This window comes from Nerophis lumbriciformis, linkage group LG12 (assembly GCF_033978685.3).
Source record: "Nerophis lumbriciformis linkage group LG12, RoL_Nlum_v2.1, whole genome shotgun sequence".
Classification (NCBI taxonomy): Eukaryota; Metazoa; Chordata; class Actinopteri; order Syngnathiformes; family Syngnathidae; genus Nerophis; species Nerophis lumbriciformis.
Genome location: NC_084559.2, coordinates 18827922 through 18840645, shown reverse-complemented (window position 1 = coordinate 18840645; position 12724 = coordinate 18827922). Strand labels below are relative to the sequence as shown.

The window sequence follows — 12724 nt, the reverse complement described above, 5'->3', positions numbered from 1 at the left end:
GCAACAAAGTAAAACAAAAAAGAGTCAGACCCTTAGTGCTTCTGTTGGGATGCTACATTCTTTACTAGACGTTACTTGTACAAAATCACAGCCAATCACTTGTTGCAGGTGGCAGATTCTGCATTCATGTGACACCGAAATAAAACATTGATAGCTTCGATCTGGTTAATGCTGTTTACGTCGGCAACGGTGCTATTATAGAGCCAGGTTTCCATGCCCATCCCAAGTCTTAACTGGATTAAGCGTTCCAAACATTAGATTTTAGTTTGCTTCTACAAACGTACTTGTCCTATGAGTACCTCAATCTCTGACAAATTCTTCTTTCTTCCCCCTCTCTGCCATGATTTCAGAGAGGAAAGAAGAGGTAGAAAATGGATGGATGGATGGATTAAAACAGATGACAGCCAAATGGACTTTGCTGTTTTATTTCCAATAAAACAATAGAAAATACGTACTCATATAGTAGTACAGTTGTTATTAGTGAGAATATACTTATTTTAAGGTATTTTTGGGTTAAATGAAGTTCGATAATTTTACTTGTTTTGGAAAGTCTTGACAAGCCAAATTTTCTTGTTCTATTGGCAGATAATTTTGCTTAGTTCAAATAAAATGTATTTCTTTTTCTTGTTTTTGAACACTGACTTTTTGCAGTGTAACGAGGCATAGTGAATATCTTTAGATTGTGGTGTTCCGGCATACATCCAATTTAGGTCACAGAGTTTCTTAGCCGTGTTTTTCCAGTGGAAGTGGGGACCCACTGTATTCTCCAGATACAGATGTCAGTCATTGCTCTTAGAGAGGTGTCCTGTTTTGGCCCAAAAGGCGCAGGAGGATTGCAGGAACTCGGAGGGAAAAAAGGAAACACTCCATCTGATAGGAGCTCCACAACAGCAATAGATCCTGGGGTCAGGGGCTTCAAGGCTCCAGGGGGGTTTGGGGGCCCGTCACATCTGGTTTTCGTTATCTGACCAAACACAGTTGGGCCAGGTCCAGACGAGCTGACAAAAGGGCTGATGTAAACACGGGGTTCTATAGAAAGACATCGTGGCACACAGAGGGGAGAGAGACATATTTTGGTTGGGCCTCCTCCAAGTACTGCAGACTTGTCATTGAAGCAAACTTTTGTTCGGCGTCTCCTTTGATCTGGTCACACCACGATGTCATCCTCAGGTCCGGACAAGGGTGACAAGACCATCAATATACATTACTGGTGTCCATACGACTGGTGACCGCACATTTGATAAATAAGGATTTCTTTGTATTTACATCCATTCTACAGGTATTTCATCCTGCTTAAGTTTATAAAAATAAAACACACGTCGACTGTTAGAGTAATTGTTTGTAAGTTATCACAAAAAACTTTGTGTTACATTGAGTTCTGTCAGGTGAGAAGACAAAAGCTGTCTTTGAAACCTACCAAGAAGAATGCTCGTAAAACTCCACTGTGTAAGAGGGAGAGCCACATGAAGGGTTTTCTGTTTTTTCTCATGTATGGTAATTAACAGAAGGATGTTGTTCTGGCCCAAGGACTTGAAAGCGGAGAGATGACAGGATCTGCCCAATTTCCAGACGAATCTTTTTGAGCTATTTTATGGACCTCCTTTTGAACTATTTTTTGAACTCTTTTTGAACTGACCTTTTAGTCAGATTTTATTAAATAGTTCAGTTTGTTGTATTTTCACACCTACGTGTGAAGTCCCAGTATGCATGCACTCTCTCATGCCACTATTGGTTTTGATTGATTGATTGAAACTTGTATTAGTAGATTACACAGTACAGTACATATTCCGTACAATTGACCATTAAATGGTAACACCCGAATAAGTTTTTCAACTTGTTTAAGTCGGGGTCCACGTAAATCAATTCATGGTCATACGCCGTGTGCCTCTCGTACAATTTTCTTTTAGCGTGGGTAAATGTAATGCTTTTCCTGTTGACCTATGACGTCACGCCAAAACAAGACATCTTTGCAGCGCCTCACACGTCGCTCTTTAATGATCGCAGACATGTACGAGTCAACAGCCCAGTTCTTATTGTACCTGATCTGCTATAATATTGGCACAGATTACACATATTGGCAGAGGTGGGTAGTAACGCGCTACATTTACTCCGTTACATCTACTTGAGTAACTTTTGGGATAAATTGTACTTCTAAGAGTAGTTTTAATGCAACTTACTTTTACTTTTACTTGAGTATATTTATAGAGAAGAAACGCTACTTTTACTCCGCTACTTTTATCTACATTCAGCTCGCTACTCGCTACTAATTTTTATCGATCTGTTAATGCACGCTTTCTTTGTTTTGGTCTGTCAGACAGACCTTCATAGTGCCTGCCTTACTGGTGACGTTTCACTCCGTTCCACCAATAAAATGCAGTCACTAGTGACGTTTGACTCCGTTCCACCAATCAGATGCAGTCACTGGTGACGTTGGACCAATCAAACAGAGCCAGGCGGTCACATGACCTGACTTAAACAAGTTGAAAAACTTATTGGGGTGTTACCATTTAGTGGTCAATTGTACAGAATATGTACTGTACTGTGCAATCTACTAATACAAGTTTCAATCAATCAATCAAAAGTGTGAAGGAAAAAAGACACTTTTTTATTTCAAACGTACATCCCGTCACAAGCCTACAGACTGACTGTACAGTTCCTGTCTTCACAATAAAAGTGCCGCTCCATCGCGCCTGCGCTTTCAAAATAAGAGTCTCCGAAAGCCAGCGCAAACAAGCTAGCAAGCTACGGAATTTGCCGCCAATGTATTTCTTGTAAAGTGTGTGAAAACGAATATGGAAGCTGGACAAATAAGATACCAGAAACCAACCACTTTCATGTGGTATTAGACAGAAAGGAGGAACTTTTTTTCTCCTGCATTTGAAAACGTGGACGTTAAGCACTGCTGTCTGATTACAATCAATGCAAGTCATCAGAATCAGGTAATACACCAACTTATATTCTTGTCAACATGAAAGAAAGGAATCTATATGTGTTAAACATGCATGTATATTCATTAAAACACCTTTAACATGTAAACAAAAGCGGCAAAATAAATAAATATAAATGATATACTGTATATATCAATGTATGTGTGTATATATATATATATATATATATATATATATATATATATATATATATATATATATATATATATATATATATGATATGTGTGTGTATGTTACTCATCAGTTACTCAGTACTTGAGTAGTTTTTTCACAACATACTTTTTACTTTTACTCAAGTAAATATTTGGGTGACTACTCATTACTTTTACTTGAGTAATAAATCTCTAAAGTAACAGTACTCTTACTTGAGTACAATTTCTGGCTACTCTACCCACCTCTGCATATTGGTGATGCTAAATAGCAGACAGCATCAAGAAAGGAGCTTAGATTGCGCCAAGAACATGACACTACCACCGAGTAGATCCTTCCGGAGTTGCTAGACGCGGGTTGTAAGCAAAGACTTGTGGGAGAGAGTTGTTTTGAAGGAATTTTCGGATGGAAAATGGAAAGAAAACGTTTCAATGTCTCTCAGTTCATTCAATAAGCTATAAAAGTAGATTTACATCGAACGGAAAAAGCGTTAATGCCCTGATACTGCTTCAGATGAGGGTAGCTATTGTTCTGTACAAGCTTGCCAGTTGTGAGGAATACAGTTATTGCTAATCAGTTTGGAATGCACAAAATCACAAATGTAACGTGGAGAGGTTTATGTATGCCTTCTTCTTTGCCTTGGAATATACCAGCTTCATTCCCTTCCATCTCACTGGTATTTGTTTAGGAGTGAAGTGAAGTGAATTTAATTATATTTATAAAGCTCTTTTCTCTAGTGACTCAAAGCGCTTTACATAGTGAAACCCAATATCTAAGTTACATTTAAAGCAGTGTGGGTGGCACTGGGAGCAGGTGGGTAAAGTGTCTTGCCCAAGGACACAACGGCAGTGACTAGGATGGCGGAGGCAGGAATCGAACCTGGAACCCTCAAGTTGCTGGCACGTCCACCCTACCAAACCGAGCTATGCCGTCCAGATGTAGCCATTGTCCGTTTGCTTGGTTACCTTTTTAAATAAAACTGTTTATTTTTTTCCCCTCCCATCAATGCTCTTCAAAATGTTCCGTTCTTTTAGTTTGTGAAGGAAACAACCATTCTTCTCTTCATTCCAGTTGTTGCCTATTTTTTTATTGAATGGTGCAGGGGCGATGCGAAGGGTCCGCTAGAGAGATTCGGTTTTCAATCGCATAATCTAAGTTTGTTAGTCCGACTTTCCAAAAGCCAAATACAATCAAATAAGGGTGTTTCCACGGGTTGTAGGATGCTTATTTTGAGCTGAATTATTTGAGAAATCAGACTAATTTAGTACATGAAAAGGTAGTCAGTGTCTGGTGGGAACTCTGCATCAGAAAGTGCGGTTTACCAAGGTACATTTCCACACTGGCTAGCCCCTTTGACACAACTATCAGTACATCTTTCATATTGCATCATATTGCTGAATCTCTAAGTTAGAGTTAGACTCATTTTCGACCTCTCCAGTCTGGTGGCCTTTGGGAACTTGTTAAGCATTTATTGGAAGCCATAGTGACATTTTGAACCCTGCTGAATTTCATTCATAAACCCCTGCCAATCACCAGCTGATGATACGCCTCAGGCAGTCATGTGTCAATGGGAGCATCACTGGAAAAAAAAAATAGAGTGGTGAAATTATTCAATGGTCCATTTTAGCTTTGTGAACGGGAGCTGGCCACAGCACCAGGGAGCTTGCGTACGCACAAAAACCTGCCGAACGCCCAAAGGTGAGATGTATCAAACCTGACGTTGACGTGGAAATGTGAGCTGGCTCACGGCAACTTCAAAACTGGCGTACACACATTTCTACCGGCTGTGGTTACTTTAGATGTCCTGGGCATGACGGTAAAGTGCATCCGGCAGTGGAGGCTCTTCTATGGGGTCTTGGGGCACTAGGAGGTTGACCCCTTTACTACTGTTACCCCAGGTGGCCCTTGGCAAAGGCCTAGTACCTGACTGCCCCCTAGCCAGGGATACGGTGAAGACCTCAACGGCGGAGCAGGCGGAAGACGGTAGATTTAAGAACTACCACAATGGCTGCGACGGCGGAAGAAGGCTGGAGCAGAAAAGGGTCCCCAGTCGTCTTGGACTCCATGCCACTGGACCCTGACCCGATTCTGTCAAGGATCGTGTGGTGACTGTCTGTGCACCAGTCTCCCCACGTGAAACAAAGTCAGACTTCTCAGACTGATTGATGTGCACATCAGAGACATATGAACGATTACAATTACATTCCCTCCCCCGACTTTTGGGCTCGGCCACTTATGCTAAAAAAGATCAAGGCAAAGACACAAAATTAATAACACAAGACCGCGCGGAGGGCTTGGGCCGACTCTGTCACGTACTGTACGGCTCCAGCAGTCCTCACCTGTAATAATACGTTGAGTCCCGTATTTTTCGGACTACAGGGCTGTCCAAATCTATATCTGTCAAAATGTTTTACTACGACTTTGGTAAGCTACGAAGCCGCACCACTTGACGGATTGTCAGAGCATTACGGCTACCGTAGTCAGACGTACTGTGCTTCAACATACAAGTGTTATTATGGTGTTGTCACGGTTTGGTTGCGGCTTACTGCGCGGTTCGTTTTCCCGGGATACAAACGAACGACTCCGGACAGGACTTGCAGGTAGGAACATCATTTAATTCTCAAAAAACACTCAAAGAGGTACAAAAACAGAAAAGCAACCGACGGAACAAGGTGCCAATCGCACTCGAAACTAAACTTAGCATAGGCTAGGAGACAAGCAAATCTTACGTGACGCGAGCATGAAGCAAACAAAGAAGCCAGGACGAGTGACCAGCAAAGGCAGGCTTATATAGTGTCTCTTGATTACAAACAGGTGAGTGTCCCGAACAACAGAGGGAGGTGAAAATCATAAGTAACCATGGTGACTAAACTCAGGAGGTGCACAAACAGGAACTAAATGAGTCCAAAACAAACAGAAAACACAAAACATGATCCGGACCACGGATCATGACAGGTGTGTGTATAAAGACCCTAAAATGGCACCCATTAGCCATACTTGCCAACCTTGAGACCTCCGATTTCGGGAGGTGGGGTCGGGGGGTGGGGATGGGCGTGGTCGGGGTGGGACGGGGGCGTGGTCGGGGGCGTGGCTAAAAAGGGACGGGTATATTTACAGCTAGAATTCACCAAGTCAAGTATTTCATATATATATATATATATATATATATATATATATATATATATATATATATATATATATATATATATATATATATATATATATATATATATATATAAATAAAATAAATACTTGAATTTCAGTGTTCATTTGTTTACACATATACACACACATAACACTCATCTACTCATTGTTGAGTTAAGGGTTGAATTGTCCATCCTTGTTCTATTCTCTGTCACTATTTTTCGAACCACTCTGAACCATGCTCTGATGCATTGCTGTGTGGCACGCACAAAAGTGCTTTCATCAAATGCACTAGATGGCAGTATTGTCCTGTTTAAGAGTGTCACAACATTGCTGTTTACGGCAGACGAACTGCTTTACGGTATACAAAAAAGTGACTGCTGTTGTTGTGTGTTGTTAATGAAACTGTCTAACAATAAACCCACATAAGAAACCAAGAACTCGCCCTCCATCATTCTACAGTTAAAACGTCATTGGGCAGGTACGCTTTTTTATATTGTGGAGGACCTGAGTCCGCCTGAATTTCGGGAGATTTTCGGGAGAAAATTAGTCCCGGGAGGTTTTCGGGAGAGGCGCTGAATTTCGGGAGTCTACCGGAAAATCCGGGAGGGTTGGCAAGTATGCCCATTAGCAGACATATTTGGCGTTTTGTTTTTGCAATATTGTTCAAGAACTTACTTTCTGGTACTTGCTGATGTGTATTTGGGATCTGCATAAGTCCTAAAAATTAGAGTCCGTGACGACGCCGTAGTCAATAAGCTTTATTGTCCATGTTAATGTTTCCGTTATATTGTTTGTCTGTATAATAAAAACAATTATTCCTGATATGAAATAAAGAAATTCTATCTGGCTCTATGTCCGTATCTACTTCCAGACTATTGTAATCTATGCTGCTGAAGGTTTTCAGTTCCATATATTCCTGTTCACCAATCTTTTGTGTTGCTCTCTGAATGTCTACAAGTGTAGATGAATGTGCACCTGAGTGAAGATCTTCTTGTTCGGTAATCCCTTGGAGCGTTGTCAATTTGTAGTTGAATGTTGATGTTTGTTTTCCGTCAGACTTCATTATCGTTGTTGTTGTTGTTGTTTTGGTTGCTGGGAGTTCTAATATTTGTCCAGATCCTTGATGTCTTTGACAACTAAGACACTTGCTTGTGGACCTCCGTTCAGTTTGATGTAGATTTTGCAGTTTGCTGTCTTAGTTCCCTGAATTGTCCCCCGTTTCCTCAAATTGCGTTCTTTCTTGGCGATTTCAGCTTTGTGCCTCATCATCAGAGTTTTTTTTGGTAGCTACACTGCAAAAACTGAAATCTAAGTAAGATGAAATATCTCAAATAAGGGTGATATTTGCTTATTTTCTGTCTGATAAGACAATTCTTCTCACTAAGCAGATTTTATGTTAGAGTGTTTTACTTGTTTTAAGTGTTTTGCTCCAAAATGATCTCAGTAAGATATTACAGCTTGTTGCTGGGATTTGATGACCTATATTGAGTAAAACATGCTTGAAACTAGAATATCAACTGTTGCAAAGCTGTGTCATCAACACTCACAAGTATAAAACTACTTTTTTTAAAGTAATATTTTCTTACTTCAAGCATGAAAAAAAAAAATGATGATTTTGACACCATTGTGTCTCATAATTAAAACAGATGACAGCCAAATGGACTTTGCTGTTTTATTTTCAATGAAACAATAGAAAATACGTACTCATATAGTAGTACAGTTGGCACAGTACAGTAAACTGACAGTTAATATTTAAACATTTGACATTTCAAACAATTTCGAACAGAAATAGTTAATGCACATTCAGATAAATTCCTCAAAATTACAATTAAAAACATTTTGGCCGGGGGCCAGGCTGTATATATGCACACTAATTGACTGAAAGAGCACGCACTTGGCGCGATGATGTCATGTTATCGATGGAAAAATGCATTTTTAGACCATATGATTTACCTGAGCGGCTAGGAGACCCCGAGAGTAACAAGCGGTTGCCTTGTTGCCTTTCCATTAAGAATAATAAATTAGTTTTTAGTGTAAGTTTGCTGGTTTCAAGAAATGTAATGCCGAGCGCATATCATTATGTCAAGATAATGGCACTTACTTCATTTAAGAATATTTTTCAACATATTGAGCAAAAAGGTCTCTTTTTTTTCTACCAAGAAAAGTGCACTTGTTATTAGTGAGAATATACTTATTTTAAGGTATTTTGTGGTTCATTAAGGTTAGCTAATTTGACTTGTTTTGGAAAGTCTTGACAAGCCAAATTTTCTTCTTCTATTGGCAGATAATTTTGCTTAGTTCAAATAAAATACCCCTAATTTTTGTATTTTTCTTTTCTTGTTTTTGAACACTGACTTTTTGCAGTGTACTTATTATTTCACCTCCAATATCTGCTTTAATGATTGTTTCTGTAAATAATGACTTATAATTAAAGGGGAACATTATCACCAGACCTATGTCAGCGTCAATATATACCTTGATCTTGCAGAAAAAAGACCATATATTTTTTTAACCGATTTCCGAACTCTAAATGGGTGAATTTTGGCGAATTAAACGCCTTTCTATTATTCGCTCTCGGAGTGATGACGTCACAACGTGACGTCACATCGGGAAGCAATCCGCCATTTTCTCAAACACCGAGTCAAATCAGCTCTGTTATTTTCCGTTTTTTCGACTGTTTTCCGTACCTTGGAGACATCATGCCTCGTTGGTGTGTTGTCGGAGGGTGTAACAACACGAACAGGGACGGATTCAAGTTGCACCAGTGGCCCAAACATGCGAAAATGGCAAGAAATTGGACGTTTGTTCCGCACACTTTACCGACGAAAGCTATGCTACGACAGAGATGGCAAGAATGTGTGGATATCCTGCGACACTCAAAGCAGGATGTGACGTCACATCGGGAAGCAATCCGCCATTTTCTCACTTTCGTCGGTGTGTTGTCGGAGGGTGTAACAACACGAACAGGGATGGATTCAAGTTGCACCAGTGGCCCAAAGATGCGAAAGTGGCAAGAAATTGGACGAAATTTGTTCAAAATACGAGGCTGTGGGGAAAGCCGACGAAATGGTCAGTCGTTTGTTCCGCACACTTTACCGACGAAAGCTACGCTACGACAGAGATGGCAAGAATGTGTGGATATCCTGCGACACTCAAAGCAGATGCTGACATCAACTCCAAAACTGGACAGATCAGCTTTCAGGAAAAGAGAGCGGATGAGGGTATGTCTACAGAATATATTAATTGATGAAAACTTTATTCATTACTCGCGGTTTTACGTAAATTATTATACATAAACTGTGTTTACCAATAATTTAGCTTAAAAACATTTATTTTTTTCAATCATTCGAGTACATTCGGGTGGTCTTGTGGAAAAATATATGTTCTTAGCGCGCCTGAAATGGGCTGTCTGCACTCTCAAAGTGCATGTTGTTGCCAAATGTATTTCATATGCTGTAAACCTAGTTCATAGTTGTTAGTTTCCTTTAATGCCAAACAAACACATACCAATCGTTGGTTAGAAGGCGATCGCCGAATTCGTCCTCGCTTTCTCCCGTGTCGCTGGCTGTCGTGTCGTTTTCGTCGGTTTCGCTTGCATACGGTTCAAACCGATATGGCTCAATAGGTTCAGTTTCTTCTTCAATTTCGTTTTCGCTACCTGCCTCCACACTACAACCATCCGTTTCAATACATGCGCAATCTGTTGAATCGCTTAAGCCGCTGAAATCCAAGTCTGAATCCGAGCTAATGTCGCTATAGCTTGCTGTTCTATGCGCCATGTTTGTTTGTGTTGGCATCACTATGTGACGTCACAGGAAAATGGACGGGTGTTTATAACGATGGTTAAAATCAGGCACTTTGAAGCTTTTTTTAGGGATATTGCGTGATGGGTAAAATTTTGAAAAAAACTTCGAAAAATAAAATAAGCCACTGGGAACTGATTTTTAATGGTTTTAACCCTTCGGAAATTGTGATAATGTTCCCCTTTAATTCCAAAGAAAAATGCATGGTCTTTACAGCGCACAGCCGACACATCATTCAAGAATCTCTTCTTACAGCTGAATGCCTGACTGAAGCATGACTTCCAGTTGTAATCGATACATATGAACATTGCAAAGGAAATGCATTTCATACTGCATGGCAGAAACATTGTGAAAATAACTTACATCGTCCACCATCAGGGTTGCTATGGCTCGGCCTATCTCGTTATACGACTTGGCCTTTCCTTGCGGCCCCAAGAGAATAAACAGGAATCTGTGCAATGATGGAAGTCATTTGAGATATATGTGCTGGGGGCAAATATTTGAATCACACACACAATGTTTGCCATTTCACCTGGTGGGCACCGGCACCTCAGTCAGACCTCCGAGTGTTGTAGCTTGGGACAGGCGGACAAAGGCAACGAAGGGTTTGGTGAGAAAATCCACTTCCCCGACCAGCACGTTTGACGCCTCAGCATCTCTGGGAATCTTCTTCATGAACTTGTTCTTCAGCTAACAAACACACAGAGGAAGATATTGTCACATAAGATAAAGCATTGTACCACTCATTCACCAATAATTAGGGGTGTTACGCTATATTTAGTCGTTCTTCGGAGCCTAGATTCGGGACAGCGTATTGATTCCCTACATGGTACACATGATGAGTGAAAGACAGACTGTTGGCTATGCAGGCTGTGGAAAACTTCCAGCTAATCAATTTTTTTCACACAAGAATATTATTAACTCTTAAAAGAATACAATCTACATAAAACATGTAAATAGCACTAGAATGGAAAAATGTCTGCGCCCCTTTCTAACTGACCTACTCAGTGGCCTAGTGGTTAGAGTGTCCGCCCTGAGATTGGTAGGTTGTGAGTTCAAACCCCGGCCGAGTCATACCAAAGACTATAAAAATGGGACCCATTACCTCCCTGCTTGGCACTCAGCATCAAGGGTTGGAATTGGGGGTTCAATCACCAAAAATGATTCCCGGGCGCGGCACCGCTGCTGCCCACTGCTCCCCTCACCTCCCAGGGGGTGAACAAGGGGATGGGTCAAATGCAGAGGACAAATTTCACCACACCTAGTGTGTGTGTGACAATCATTGGTACTTTAACTTTAACTTTAACATGTTTTACAGCCCCAGTAAAGCCACATTTTAAATTTTGGTTTATTCATACGGCGTTACACAATGATACAGTAAGGTTTACAAGGAAACTTACACACTTTATGTTTTTCCAGCTTAATCAGACCACCAATACACACTATATTCATATTATACCATGTTAACACCATCAAGGCTGTCACGGCGGGGTTGCAGCTTACTGCACGGTTCGTTCTCCCGGGATGCAAACGGACGACTCAGAACAGGACTTGCAGGTAGGAACATGATTTAATCTTGATAAATCATCCAACTTACAAAAAAAAGTAAAGCGTGCCTATCGCACGCGGAAGCTAAGGCAAAAACTTAGCGCAGGAAACATGGAACTATTGACATGGAACCTCACGAAACTGTGGCATGAAATAAACAAGACTTACGTAGACAAGGCATGAAGCGAACAATGGCGCCAGGCCGACTGACTGGCAAAGGCAGGCTTAAATAATGCCTCTGATTAGAGACAGGTGAGCGTCCCAAACACCCGAGGCAGGTGAAAACAATAAGCAGCCATGGCAACCAAACCAAACTCAGGTGTCACAAACAGGACCTAACGGTGTCCAAAACTAACAGAAAATACAAAAACATGATCCGGACCACGGATCATGACAAAGGCAATGTGCAGTTGTCCCTTATTTTGTAGTGTCAAAATATGCAACCCTACAAGCAACATACAGTGGGTACTGAAATATGGTACCCTTTGATTTTATGCGAATCGGTACTCTTCGGTTGGTACCGATGGAAGTCCTGAATTCAGCATCCCTCCCTAAATATCCATCAATCAATCAATCAAGCTTTATTGCAGAGTACACTGCTCCCCTCACCTCCCAGGGGGTGATCAAGGGTGATGGGTCAAATGCAGAGAATAATTTCGCCACACCTAGTGTGTGTGTGACACTCATTGGTAGTTTAACTTTAACTTTAACAAGGTCCAAGTAGACATACAATCACATACAGTACATAAAACAAACAAACAAACAAAAAATACAGTATAAAAGACGTTATCACATAATATTAAAAACAATGCTTGTGCATATTCAGTAAAAGGCATTGTGGGCGGGGGCGTGGCCTGCGGACCTGCAGCGAAGCGGGGTGTGCCAGGACCGGCTTCGAGATCAGCGACAGGTGCGTGGATGACCCAGCTGTGAGTGTTTGTCTGATCACCCGCTCTGTTAAAGGCAGCAGTCGGGAAGGAGAAGGGGGAGTTGTTGATGGTGGAGAAAGAGACGAGCACGAACCGAGCGAGAGCGAGAGACTAAAGACAACTGCTGAAAAGTACAAAAAGACTTTTGCACAATCCTGCCAATAAAACACTATTGTACCCATGGAAGAGCCTGGCATGT

General features: G+C 41.1%; 1 protein-coding gene across 2 annotated transcripts in view; it reads right to left on the bottom strand.

The window, feature by feature from the left end:
• slc4a5a (solute carrier family 4 member 5a) overlaps positions 1 to 12724 on the bottom strand; it is a 151586-nt gene that overhangs the window by 75252 nt on the left and 63610 nt on the right. For both annotated transcript variants that reach the window (XM_061986024.2, XM_061986025.2), the window contains 2 exons: positions 10581 to 10738; positions 10412 to 10499 (listed from right to left, as the gene is read on the bottom strand). In XM_061986024.2, coding sequence (XP_061842008.1) covers positions 10412 to 10499; positions 10581 to 10738 — 246 coding nt within the window. The remainder of the gene's footprint in view (positions 1 to 10411; positions 10500 to 10580; positions 10739 to 12724) is intronic.